This window comes from Salvelinus alpinus, chromosome 8, assembly GCF_045679555.1.
Source record: "Salvelinus alpinus chromosome 8, SLU_Salpinus.1, whole genome shotgun sequence".
Taxonomy (NCBI): domain Eukaryota; kingdom Metazoa; phylum Chordata; class Actinopteri; order Salmoniformes; family Salmonidae; genus Salvelinus; species Salvelinus alpinus.
The window spans coordinates 39,809,091-39,822,987 of record NC_092093.1 but is presented as its reverse complement, the minus strand read 5'-3'; the positions used below and the strand labels follow the sequence as shown (position 1 = coordinate 39,822,987).

Genomic DNA, 13,897 nt, shown 5'->3' with positions numbered 1-13,897 from the left:
TATTGAAGACTAATGTTAAAAGGAACGACCAGCTTTCATATGTTCTCATGTTCTGAGCAAGGAACTTAAACGTTAGCTTTTTTACATGACACATATTGCACATTTTTAAAAATGTTATATATATTTTTTTTATATAAAATAAAATGTAAAAAAATATTAAATCGGCCGATTAATTGGTCTTGGCTTTTTTTGGTCCTCCAATAATCCGTATTGGCGTTGAAAAATCATAATCGGTCGACCTCTAGTACACAATAGTGGATTTTGGTAGACAGAAGGTGCTCTTTGGTAAGAGGTGTAAATTGGTCATCAAAAAGAAAGGAGGACCAAGGCACTCTTTAAATAATTAATTAAAAGGCCTTTATTTCTATGGCATGTTCAATGGAAACAAAGACTAAAAACTCTGTGTTTTTATTGAAAGTACTAACTGCGGTGGACTGAACAAGCATACAACTCAAGTTTATACGATCACCAACACATTACAGTTATTACTGATTGTGGCCAGTTGAACTGACTGAGTGTCTCACCATGTCTCTGTGTTCCATGTAAGCACTGCTGTCTAGCAGCTCCTTCACCACATCTACATGGCCCTCCTTAGCAGCACAGATCAGAGCAGACCAGCAGTCCTGAGGAAAGGAGAATACCACATCACATCATACCGGTCACCATGGAAACAGGGAGACGACCATGATTACCGTTACTATGGAGACCTCCGGCAAAGTTCACAGTGATTGGCACATTCCCAATGATTGTCATACTGAACTGAATGTATTCATGTCGGCCTTGAAATTAACGGGTGTGTGTGTTTATCCATTGAGCTCTCCTACTCACCACATCGTCCAGGTTAACATTGGCTCCTCTCCTGATGAGCTCCTGTACTATCTCAATACTGCCCTGCTCTGAAGCCAGCATCAGGGGTGTCTGCCCATTCTGTAAGGGAGGGGACAAAGGCAAGCAATTAGAAAGACCTAATACAATGAATGATCTCTCTTTATACAGTAATAGACCCAATCTTCATTAGACTACCTTTATTAGACTGTGTTTCCCAAATGGAACCCTATTCTGTATAGGGCACTACTTTTGAGTAGGACCCATAGAACTCTGGTCAAAAGTAGCACACTATAAGGTGATAGGGTGCCATTTAGAACACAGCCTATATATAATAACTATAGCTAGATTAGTAGACCTGTAGGCCTATTAGATAGTATGAGGATACTCACGTCACTCCTGCCATCCACCTCCTTGAACTTGTCCAGGTGGGCCTTGAGTGCTGCCAGGTTCTCCTCCTCCACGTAGCTGAAGAGGTTCTGGATGGCCAGAGTGGTCATCTTGATGGAGGTGGTGGTGTCCATGGCTGCAGCTACTTCTCCTTCATGGTGAGAGATCATAGAAATAAACCGCCTCACTTCAATGCGTACACTCAAGAAGGCTGCCAAACCACTCATTATGGTATAATTGACTCCAATGGGAACCCCTGTTCTACTCATTCTAGTTCTGTGGCAGAAAGACAGGATACTAGTCATGGGAAGCTAACAAAAATGTAATAAACACAATATACAGCTTAGCACCAATAACAGCAACGTACATGCTTTTCCCCTCACTTGTTATAGGCTACCTTTCATTTATAAAAGGCAAGACTATATCTACATTTTTATATAGAAAGCAGTGTGAAACAGTGACCATAGAAATATAATTAATAGAACGTGCTTGGAACTGCTGACCACGGGGAGCTCCATTCTATTCAATCTAATTCATGGTGGGTGGTGACCATGTGAGATGGAGATATAACAGAGCACATAGCCTAGTTATCTGACCCTGGCCACAGCCAGTGGGTCGACTCACTCCAGTGCTACCTGGCCCAGGCCTAGGCCTAGCTATCTCCTGACAGATGCAAGCAATATCACACTCAGAGACTCAAGACCACTCACTCACTACTTTGGTGACAGGATTTTCACCCAGGCAGTCACAGCAGGAAGAGTTGAAAGAGATGTTTGCTTGGTTTATTCAAGTTCTCCTGGCTGCTATCATCGTCTGCCATGAATTTATTTTCTCACTCAGAGAATACCCTCTGCTTGGCAAAGCATACAGTCTTCTTCCTATTTTACCGGCACACAAAATGGCAGCTAGTCTAAATTTAGTTTTTTTGTTTTCTCAAAACATGTGCCGTTATTAGACCTGGGCTACATAAAGTGTTATTACAATGTTATTATCCATTCATTTTTGTCATAGAAAAAATATATACAGTAGCCTAGGTCATACTAGAAATTCACGGGTAACACACCAATGGCATAGAAAATATTACAACCCCAAAATATATAAATGAAAACGAACAGTGCATGTTCACAATTTACCTACCCTATTCACAGGCTCTTTGGGGAAGACATTAGGCTAGGTAGGCAACAGGCCTAAGTGATTTATCTTCCTGGCCTAACCATTAAAACAAGTTTATTAATCATCATGCATTATTAGGGCTGTGACGGTCATCGAATTCTGGATGACGGTAAATTGGCCAGCCAAATGACAGCGGTCTCCGTAATAACCGTTCGAATAGCGGTCACCTCTCCTCTGCTCCTGACTGCAGTCATGTCTAGATGAGTACAGCTTATATCAAATTGACATCAATTAGCTTTTTATTTCTTATGTCAATTAGCGAATTTTTGCAGTCAGCATTTTATTTTTTAAGGGTTATGATGTTTATTTTATTTTCATGATGGTCTTCATCCATAACCGTCGTTACACGGTTATTCAGTAATTGTGCCAGCGCTATCCATAATGTACTCTCTCCATAAAACTGGTCAGTTTTATTACACTAACTATATTCCTATCCGACACAATACAGACAAATACAGACAATTTAGCTTACAATTCAGCCAGCCAAGCCTACAGTGTACAATATAACCTTAACATGCACGGCAGGGCGCACTTAATCAAGGCTCAAAAATAAACCCATTCTGTATGACATGAAACAATGTCTAGATCAACCAGCCTGGCCCTGCTGGCAGGCTGACAGCCAGTAAAGAAAGCATTCCTTCCATCACCACAGAGAGAGCACAGCACAAGCCCTCCAGCATTCTCACACACAAACACCCTCCAGCATTCCACCACACAACACCCTGTTGCAGTAACAGTAACACAACAGCTGAAAGCAGCCACAAAAAATAGAAAATGGAGGCAAGGCAGCCAGAAAAACATAAAAACACATCACCGTGTGCTGCATTGCTGCCAATACCATTAACCAGTCGGCTGTCGCACACAGACAGAAGACAAGGCGCAATTATTACACTGTTACAACCGTGCAATCTTACCTATGGGAATAACAGGCCTACTGTTCTCTATGTGTGTTATTTTTGGCTACTCTCGTTTCGCTCTGTAACTTTTGTCTCCTCATACGGCGGTCCTGGCTAGACTTATTTACTAGGCTATTCTCCCTGGCTGTGGCTGCTGATATTGAATTATGTATGAGGATGAGATACCACTCAGCCTCTCTGGCACATGCTCAGAGGACATAGCACAGTGGAGAAAACAGGCCCAATATAGGCCAGTGGTACCACTGACCTAGAGAGTATAATACCAATCAATCAAATGTATTTTATAAAGCCCTTATTACATTATCGGTTGGTAACTTCAATACTATGATGTAGGCCTAGTTGTGAGGATGGTTTGAACCGTTAAGACCTTCCTGTCTATCTGTGGTATACAACGAATAGCCTATATGTCACGTGTGCTCCCTCTCCGGACTCTAGGTCACAAGGCTGCTCGTTATGGCACACACCTGTCGCCATCGTTACGCGCACCTGCGTGTCTTCAGACTCATCTGGACTCCATCACCTCCCTGATTACCTTCCCTATATATGTCACTCCCTTTGGTTCCTTCCTCAGGCGTTATTGTTTCTGTATTATGTCTGTGTGCTGTTAGTGTTTCATGTTTTGTATTATGTTGCGTTTATTTATTCAAAAACGCACTCCCTGAACTTGCTTCCCGACTCTCAGCACACATCGTTACACAATAGCCCTAAATGGAATATGTAAAACATAGTACAGTATCTGTGGTATGCAGAGGATCAGGGGTTGTGTTAAAAGCAGAATTATGCGTTTTCAAGCAAAGAAAATGATTAAATGCATAAGAAATATCTTGCTGCACTTCTCTCTCGCTACTTTTCTCAGTCTAGCCTACATTTTTCTGGTAAAATGGATGATTAACTTAAAAGCATTAGGAAATGTAGCTGCCTGTTTTCTTTCTATGATCAAAAAAGACCTTGCTTTTTCACTGTAAGCAAATGTATTTGTGGCTGATAGCCAAATTGTGTTGTCATCTGATAAAAACGAAGCCATTTTCTGCAGAATGTGTTGCATGTTATGTGAAGTACAAATATAGTTGCGTACCCCTGATCCCTCTATGATGGAAAAAAAAACACAGTTGATTTTCAATATAAAATACAGGTGAAATGGTTTAAAACGCAGATTTTAATTGACATTGATTGGTGCTCTAAATGAGACCCCTGGAGAATATAGAAGGAATATGGCTGCTTTTAAACTGGCAGCCCAATTCTGATAAAAAATGTTTTACTTATTGGTCTTTTGAGCAATCAATTCAGCTCACAAAAAATCTGATGTGAAAAGATCTGATGTGATTGGTCAAAAGACCAAATAGTCGAAAAAATATCAGAATTGGCTGATGTGAATGCAGCCAGGCTAATCTATAAATATGAATATTGAACGTTTAACCTACTGCATTGTTTCTGTATGTTGAGACTATGCTGTATCTATTTATGTTTTGTGCTTCTCTGTTCCGAAAGCAAAGGTACTGCAAAGTAATCATAGAGAAATTATATAAGCTTGGATGGTACCTCAAAATAACTTAAAATAATAATGCAAGGTTTTGAAATTAGAGATTTACATAAATGATGCATTGTTTATGTGCGACACCACTGGTTGTATTGATACGATGCATCCGGCTACTAAACTCATCATCATCATCATCATCAATCAGGATGTTTCAAAAATGACTCGTTCGACCAATAGGGGCTAGCTAATTTCAATTTCCAACAACATTTAGATCGAGTGTATCTATTTATCCCTATCGAATGTTAACGTTAGCTACCTAAACCATCGAATGGTAGCTTAGCGCGCTCTCGCGCTAACATCTTCTAAAATAAAATAAATAGCTAGCTTTTCGTTCCTGACTGCGACCATTATTGATTGCTGTATTTTTAATAAATGTCAATGACCATAATTAGTTGATAACATTTGTTTGATAGCGAATATGACATTTGCTAAACGGCCAGATCTCAAACAAGAGAACATTCTGACCTGCTCGAGCTGTCAATAGAACGGCATCGATCAAAGGAGGACGCATTTTGATGCTCATACGTGAGAAATGGCGATTCTCAGTCACATACCTCTGGAGTAAAACGTATATAAATGCTCCACACTTCGGTGTTGTCGTCTCAATCCTCGATTTATATGCGTGTAAAGGCTCACAGGCTATTTATTCCCCATCCTCGACAACAGCCATTTTAGTGGACCAGAAAAACAGCACGTCAGGGTGGTTTCCTCACTGTTCGTCAACTCATCCTCCCCGCCTACAAACTGTGACGTATGGGAGCGCTGAGAAGAAAATGTTGGAAAGATGCGGGGTCGATACTGTACAAGCTGAATTAGCCATTTACTAAAACCGCAACTTCAAAAATTAGCATATTTTATTAACTGACTAGGAAATATGTAATATTATGTCAAAGCTTTTTGTGTGTGTTGTGGATGTGTTTACACATTTCAGGTTATTGCTCTCATAAATTCCCTTGTTTGGTATCACATTCATTCTCGACCCTAATTTACGAAGGAGCTGCAGTTGTGTTGTGAGGAAAATAACACGTTTTACCTGGCTGGCTAATGGTTATTATTTTATGTTGGGTCAAATTCCAACATTTTATGAGGAGAGTAAAGGGCGTGTGCTGAGCTGCTATAGCCTGGGTAGCAGCTAGCCTAGGTATCGGCTAAATGGCAGCATTAATCAATGGTATCTGAAGGCAGTGTATAGGTTTATTCACCTGGCAGAAATGTTCAATAGCTTCTGATGACATACACTGACTATGACTAGGTTTCCATCCAATTGGCGACAGATTTTCATGGAAATATTCTAGAATCTATGGAAGTGAAGAGAGGGCATATGAATACAAATTACATGTCCCTTGTTATGTCGAGATCACAATTTATTTTTCTCATGATCACTACATAACAAAATATCACAATTTTCTCGTGATCATGACAACAAAATGTTTTTGTCGAGATCACGAGATAATCAAAAGTAGCACTTGTTCAGTTGCACGATAATCACCTCATCAAGGATCCCTGTGTTTGCAATTAACGCAATGTGCTCGTGGGGCATTAAGCCCTGAACATGCCCGACAGGCAGCGCTGTCTCCAAGGCTGTGTGCACACCCAAAACCACAGCCAATCGCAGCTAACTTGGCTAGTCTTGTGTGCTAGCTAGTTAGCTAGATAGTCTTGTTAGCTAGCAGCATACCACCCTGCATATCACTGCCGGCTTGCTTCTGAAGCTAAGCAGCTTTGTTCCTGGTCAGTCCCTGGATGGGAGACCAGATGCTGCTGGAAGTGGTGTTGGAGGGCCAGTAGGAGGCACTCTTTCCTCTGGTCTAAAAAATATCCCAATGCCCCAGGGCACTGCCCTGTGTAGGGTGCTGTCTTTCGGGTGGGATGTTAAACAGGTGTCCGTCCTAACTCTCTGAGGTCATTAAAGATCCCATGGCACTTATTGTAAGAGTAGGGGTGTTAACCTCGGTGTCCTGGCTAAATTCCCAATCTGGCCCTCAAACCATCATGGTCACCTAATAATCCCCAGTTTACGATTGGCTCATTCACCCCCCTCCTCTCCCCTGTAACTATTCCCCAGGTCGTTGCTGTAAATGAGAACGTGTTCGCAGTCAATTTACCTGGTTAAATAACGCTAGCTTGTTATGTATGCTGGTTGTTAACTTGTCTAATTGTGGGTGAGCTCCATTCCAGACAGGCTGATCAGATTATATTTCAGCCTCAGGGGCTGTTGGGCATTCACTCACTGCTGTACAATGTAGAGAAAAATTCAAGAGTGTGCTACGAAATGAATGTCAAAATGTAGTTTTCTTTGCCTTATGTCTTTATAAATTACATAGAATGAATCATTAGATTGTTCTCTAAGATATTATAACCTTAATATACTTGTACTTGACAGTGTCGATGAAATAAGAACGTTAATTTGCTGTGCCAGTTGCTAGTTTAGACAGCGCCGCTCTTCCATGTTTGCCGTTTGTGAGGTGGTACTATTTGGAGGTGTTTTCACTGGTTGGACTAATCAAAATCAACTTGATATCTTCGCCATTTTCACCTCCAGATCCTTGGCTTTCAAATCAAATCAAATTTTATTGGTGCATACACATGTTTAGCAGATGTTTTTTGCAGGTGTAGTGAAATGCTTGTGATTCTAGCTCCAACAGTGCAGTAATATCTAACAAGTAATATCTAACAATTTAACAACAATACACATAAATTTAAAGTAATGTCGGAGCAGCATAGACTAAAATACAGTAGAATAGAATACAGTATATTCTTATGAGATGAGTAGTGCAAAATATGTAAACATTATTAAAGTGGCCTGTGATTTCAAGTGTATGTATATAGGGCAGCAGCCTCTAAGGTGCTAGTGATGGCCTATACTGGCTATATTCATTGCCTATATTGGCGATTCAACTCTGTTGAGAGGGGCTGTTTCTATGGTGATTTAAAGGGAAAGACTCAGAAATACACAATGAAAACAGGAACAGATTGTCTTCGCGGAGGGTGGATATTGAAATTCAGTCTCTTAGCTTTGTAAATAAATATATAGTTATCCTTATTTAGTTTTGTATTCAGCAGATTTCATTTAGAAAATGACCATGTTTTCACTCACGAACCTGCAACCACTAGTTAGCTTGTCAGTTAACGTTCAAAGTTAGCGCCGTTCTGCTGCAGAGCAGCATGTCAGAGTTCTATTGACCAGTGACCACTTTTTGATCGTGCCTATGAGGACATTCCGTTCACTCTAAACATGCTAAATTCTCAGACTAAATCGTCTGTAACGTTTGCACCATATGGGAGAGACATGGGGTTTGACTATTGTTTTTCTGACAGAATTCTCTATTGAATGGACATATTTGTATAAACCTTGAATTAATTTATAATTTTATTGGTGAACACCCTAGAGGCTAATAAATCAGAATGCTTCCCTGTAGGCTGTTTCATAGGTAAGGCTCCTTGCAGGCAGATTACCTGTCAAAGTGCTTTATAGGCAGATACATATCTGATCCAGAGGGTGAGCTTTATTCCTGGCAGGCTGTTTCATAGGTAAAGATTCTTGCAGCCAGCCTACAAGGCAGCATCCTGACTTATCAGCCTCTTAGGCTGCCATTGAATCTGATCAGCCTGCCAGGAAAACAGCACACCCACTCTTGATCATATACAGTCATGGCCAAAAGATTTGAGAATGACACAAATATTCATTTTCACAAAGTCTGCTGCCTCAAGTTGCCATCATACAAACTGCATATACTCCAGAATGTTATGAAGAGTGATCAGATGAATTGCAATTAATTGCAAAGTCTCTCTTTGCCATGCAAATTAACTGAATCCCCCAAAAATATTTCCATTGCATTTCAGCCATGCCACAAAAGGACCAGCTGACCTCATGTCAGTGATTCTGAGGACAAGGCTGGGGATCACTCTGTCATGCTGATTGAGTTCGAATAACAGACTGCAAGCTTCAAAAGGAGGGTGATGCTTGGAATCATTGTTCTTCCTCTGTCAACCATGGTTACCTGCAAGGAAACACGTGCCGTCATCATTGCTTTGCACAAAAAGGGCTTCACAGGCAAGGATATTGCTGCCAGTAAGATTGCACCTGAATCAACCATTTATCAGATCATCAAGAACTTCAAGGGGAGCGGTTCAATTGTTGTGAAGAAGGCTTCAGGGCGTCCAAGAAAGTCCAGCAAGCGCCAGGACCGTCTCCTAAAGTTTATTGAGCTTGCTCAGGAATGGCAGCAGGCAGGTGTGAGTGCATCTGCACGCACAGTGAGGTGAAGACTTTTGGAGGATGGCCGGTGTCAAGAAGGGCAGCAATGAAGCCACTTCTCTCCAGGAAAAACATCAGGGACAGACTGATATTCTGCAAAAGGTACAGGGATTGGACTGCTGAGGACTGGGGTAAAGTCATTTTCTCTGATGAATCCCCTTTCCGATTGTTTAGGGCATCTGGAAAAAAGCTTGTCCGGAGAAGACAAGGTGAGCGCTACCATCAGTCCTGTGTCATGCCAACAGTAAAGCATCCTGAGACCATTCATGTGTGGGGTTGCTTCTCAGCCAAGGGAGTGGGCTCACTCACAATTTTGCCTAAGAACACAGCCATGAATAAAGAATGGTACCAACACATCCTCCGAGAGTAACTTCTCCCAAACATCCAGGAACAGTTTGGTGATGAACAATGCCTTTTCCAGCATGATGGAGCACCTTGCCATAAGGCAAAAGTGATAACTAAGTTGCTCGGGGAACAAAACATCGATATTTTGGGTCCATGGCCAGGAAACTCCCCAGACCTTAATCCCATTGAGAACTTGTGGTCAATCCTCAAGAGGCGGGTGGACAAACAAAAACCCACATTCTGACAAACTCCAAGCATTGATTATGCAAGAATAGGCTGCCATCAGTCAGGATGTGGTCCAGAAGTGAATTGACAGCATGCCAGGGCGGATTGCAGAGGTCTTGAAAAAGAAGGGTCAACACTGCAAATTTTGACTCTTTGCATCAACTTCATGTAATTGTCAATAAAAGCCTTTGACTCTTATGAAATGCTTATAATTATACTTCAGTATTCCATAGTAAAAAAATATCTAAAGATACTGAAGCAGCAAACTTTGTGGAAATTAATATTTGTGTCATTCTCAAAACTTTTGGCCACGACTGTACATAATTCCCTGACTGACTGCTAATCTGCCTGCAAGGAGCTTACCTATAAAACTGCCTTCAAGGCAGAATCCTGACTTATCAACCTCTGAGGCTGCTATTGAATCTGATCAAGCTCCAAGGCTGAAATTAAATCTAATCAGCCTGTTAGGAAAGGATCCCCCCACTCTGTAAATGTAAATATATGCTATTATCCATAAATCATGAAGTGTCCCAATTACACAGTGTACAAAACATTAGGAACAAAAGGGGGTGCAACTCAATATTAGGAAGGTGTTCCTAATGTTTTGTACACTCAGTGTATACATAACAGTTATGCAAGCTAATAACCAGCATAGATAACAAGCTAGCTAGCTCGCTCACAAGACTAGCCAAGTTAGCTACGTTGTTGCTTGCATGCGATTGGCTGTGGTCTTGGGGGTGGCACACAGCCTTAGGAGACAGGGCTGCCTGTCAGGCATCATTCAGGGTTTAAATGCCCCATGACCTCTTAGCTCAAATTAAGGGACGTTTAGCTTGCTTACATTCTAATTTATAAACTGATAATGAGCTCCAAACACAAATGAAAGCATGATGTTAACATGAAATGTACCATCCCTTAGTGTAGCAATTAATAAAAATGTATGCTGATCCACCGTAGCCTCTGCCGACTCAGCCATACTGTCAATCAATTTTCCACATTTTCAAAAATCTAAAGTTCAGTATGTTTCCATCACATTGTAAACTTTTCCACTATTTTTATCACAAAAACTGTTGTGTTAAATAACAAATGTGCCTACTCTGGATTTGACACGTGCGCTCTAACCCAAACTCGCAGATACAGTGCGGGTATGCTGTGCGGGTAGGCTCGTCTACATGATATTATGGATAAAAGCGAAAATATGTGTATTTGTCAAACGGTAGTCAAGAATCGATCATCATGGCACCAGAATAAGACCCTCGATATTTATTGGAAATTATCATTAAGATCACCGTGAAATTCATCATCATTTATTTAATCAGTAGCTTGATAAACTGCACGATATCCCAAATCGTAGTGGGAGGACCACACACCATATCATCATGTGACTCCAAGTTTACTTCGATATGATGGTTATTATATCAATATTTGCGCATAAAGGTGTTTCCACCGACATTTCTCGCATAATTAATTTGAGACACAAAAAGATCCCACCATGTTGAACGAACAAATTATCGGTCTGCATTTCTAAAATTGTACCATAACTTCCTGTTTCCATCACAGCTGTCGTGATTTTTATAGGGTATAACTTTACTTGCATAAAAACTGGATGGAAACGTGGTTACTGACACAGAGGCAGGTGCCTGTGAAAAGCTATAGGCCTACATTTCTGAGCTCTGACTCGGTTTACCTGCTAGCAGTAGGACTAATACTGTGCCTTAAATAGACCCACCTACAGGGGCCTATGTGGAGGTAATACTCTAGCTAATCAAACAGTGCTGTCAGGGAGTAAACAAAAAAGGTTTCCCAAAACAAATACAATGTCTCTGACTTGTAAATTGGGGATTTTTAAGTATTTTTTTCCAATCATGCCCTGCTCAGTAATCTTGTCCACCAGCCAGCTTTCTCTGTTAAACCTATAAGGTAGCAATTGAGCCTTAGGGTGAGGTTCTCCTGTGTAATAACACTGTAATAACAACAATTACACCACAGTTATTAATTTGCCTTTTAGATATCACACTTACCATGTCAAGTTGCGAAAAGATCAATCTTTTAATCACATCATATACAAAAACAAACCATCCACATGAACAAGTAGCGTGGTTGGCTGAGGGGTTATGACAAGCGTACCATTCTCCTTTCTCCAGGGCTCCAAGCAAAGGTTACTCACAATTACCATAGTTAACTCACAACAGACTCAAGAAGAAGTAGGTTTAGCTTTCACTTCCCCCTGTAATGAAAATAGAATCAGAACTGTCTGAAGAAGAGGAGTGCTCATAAATACTGTAATGTTGTCCCTTTCACCTCCAACTTAACAGTACGTCAGGTTGATTCTCTTACCTTAACACCACCTTTTCACCTTTGTCGAACATACCACAAGTCCATTGGAATCACATAAATAACAAGTACATGAGATGACAAACATTGACCTCTGCACGTGGAAATACTAGACCATCTTGCCTCGCACACTACTGACACACATAAATCATGAATAAGTAGGAGTTAGTAACTACTCTTGCTGCCGTTATGTAAAAAGCATACAATGACTTGACTGAATAAAACAGCGGTGGAATTGAAGTCAGCCCATTACATCACTCAGTGAAAGCAAACAGTCTGGAGTAAGTCCTTGGATGTCACCATTTCCCTAAATAGTGCACTACTTTTGACCAGGGCCCTTAGGGCTTTGGTCAAAATAACTGTTCTACTGTATGTAGGGAAAAGGGGTGACATTTCTGACACGTTCCATGTTGAGACTATGAATCATATCGTGTACAAAGACATTGTGGACACTGTCATCTTGTTTTCCTTCGCTTTAATTCTTCTAACTTCCTGTGTCGTAGAGAAGTTAACTTACATTTGCTTTTCACCAGGACTAAAACACTAATTTGTCACCGTTAACTGAGAGAACACTTCAAACTCGCCCACCTGATACTAAAACCTGTTCACCTCAAGTGAGAAACACAGCCCAGACAATATCCAATGTGAGAAGGATATACAAAAGCTAAAAAGAAAAAAAATAGATTGTGGAGAAAGAGACAAAGGGTATAAGGCAAGTCTGCATACTCCTATAATACAGTAATAGTACAATACTGGCATTTCATCATCGGGACCCATCCATCCCACTCCACCCCAGACACAAATCATCATAATACAGTAGAGTTGCATCCCAAATGGCACCCTATTCCCTTTGAGGTGCACTAAATAGGGAACAGGGTGCCATTTTGGACATATCCCAAAGCCATACATCCATCCCTCCATGGTGTGGTTGCTGCTCAGTCTCAGTGCCATGTGACTGAATGAGAATCATCATCCCACTCCAAAACACAGACAAACAGAGGCAGGTTTGTTTGTTTGTTAGAATCTACTCCTCTGTCCACCTCGCTCTCTCTCTTTATACGTGGATTTAATACAGTGTTGGACAGTCCCCTGCAGTCCTCGGCGCTAGTCTCTCTGTGTGTGCACCGTTAGCTGGTCTGGTTCTGCTTTCATGTGGCCTTGGTCTTCTGGTTGCAGTTGCTGTCTGTGGAGGTGGAGTCCAGGTAGGAGAGGATGGGGGCCAGATGCAGGCCTTTCTGCTGCTCTTTCAGGCGCATGTGTCGGGGCTTGACTGGCAGGGCTACGGCCAGGAGAACACAGCCGATGTGGACGCTGAAGTACCAGGACCTGGGAGGGGACAGGTGGGATGATTTAGGGATCACTATAAGAATCAGAATTTGACAACTTATAACAAATATTGCAAGGAATTTCTCTTGGTGTTGTACACCGAACGTTCACATCAACTATCACAACAAAGTTCATTCAACTTCTCAGAAAGGGGGGGAAAAAAGCTACTGTGTAAGGATAATTATTGTCAACATCAAATGCGTTTAATGCCCTCGACTATTCTCAAAGATCAAACATCTAATCTCTCTAGAGCTTGCTAGCTCTATTCGTATTATAAATTCACTGAACAAAATTTTTAAAATGCAACAATTTCTAATATTTCACTAAGTTACAGTTCTTAAAAGGAAAACAGTCAATTGAAATGCATTCATTAGGCCCTAATCTATGCATTTCACATGACTGGGAATACAGATATGCATCGGTTGGTCACAGATACTTTTAAAAAGAAGGTAGGGGCGTGTTAGTATCTGGTGCGACCACCATTTGCCTCATGCAGCGCAACACATCTCCTTCTCATAAAGTTGATCAGGCTGTTGATTGTGGCCCGTGGAACGTTGTCCCACTCTT

At 41.1% G+C, this 13,897-nt stretch overlaps 2 protein-coding genes across 7 annotated transcripts in view; both read right to left on the bottom strand.

The window, feature by feature from the left end:
• The window catches only part of kidins220b (kinase D-interacting substrate 220b), a 48,257-nt gene extending 36,428 nt beyond the window's left edge, over positions 1–11,829 (bottom strand). For 5 of the 6 annotated variants that reach the window (XM_071413866.1, XM_071413869.1, XM_071413870.1 and 2 more), the window contains exons 1-4: positions 5,397–5,631; positions 1,218–1,366; positions 829–927; positions 525–623 (exon numbers count right to left, since the gene is read on the bottom strand). In XM_071413866.1, the coding sequence (XP_071269967.1) occupies positions 525–623; positions 829–927; positions 1,218–1,349 (330 nt within the window). In that variant the 5' untranslated portion in view covers positions 1,350–1,366; positions 5,397–5,631. Of the gene's footprint in view, positions 1–524; positions 624–828; positions 928–1,217; positions 1,367–5,396; positions 5,632–11,691 lie in introns of those variants that run through there. The other variant, XM_071413867.1, reaches the window with a different exon arrangement.
• The window catches only part of mboat2b (membrane bound O-acyltransferase domain containing 2b), a 63,693-nt gene continuing 61,496 nt past the window's right edge, over positions 11,701–13,897 (bottom strand). Inside the window, exon 13 of the mRNA XM_071413872.1 lies at positions 11,701–13,330. Coding sequence (XP_071269973.1) covers positions 13,153–13,330 — 178 coding nt within the window. The 3' untranslated portion in view covers positions 11,701–13,152. The remainder of the gene's footprint in view (positions 13,331–13,897) is intronic.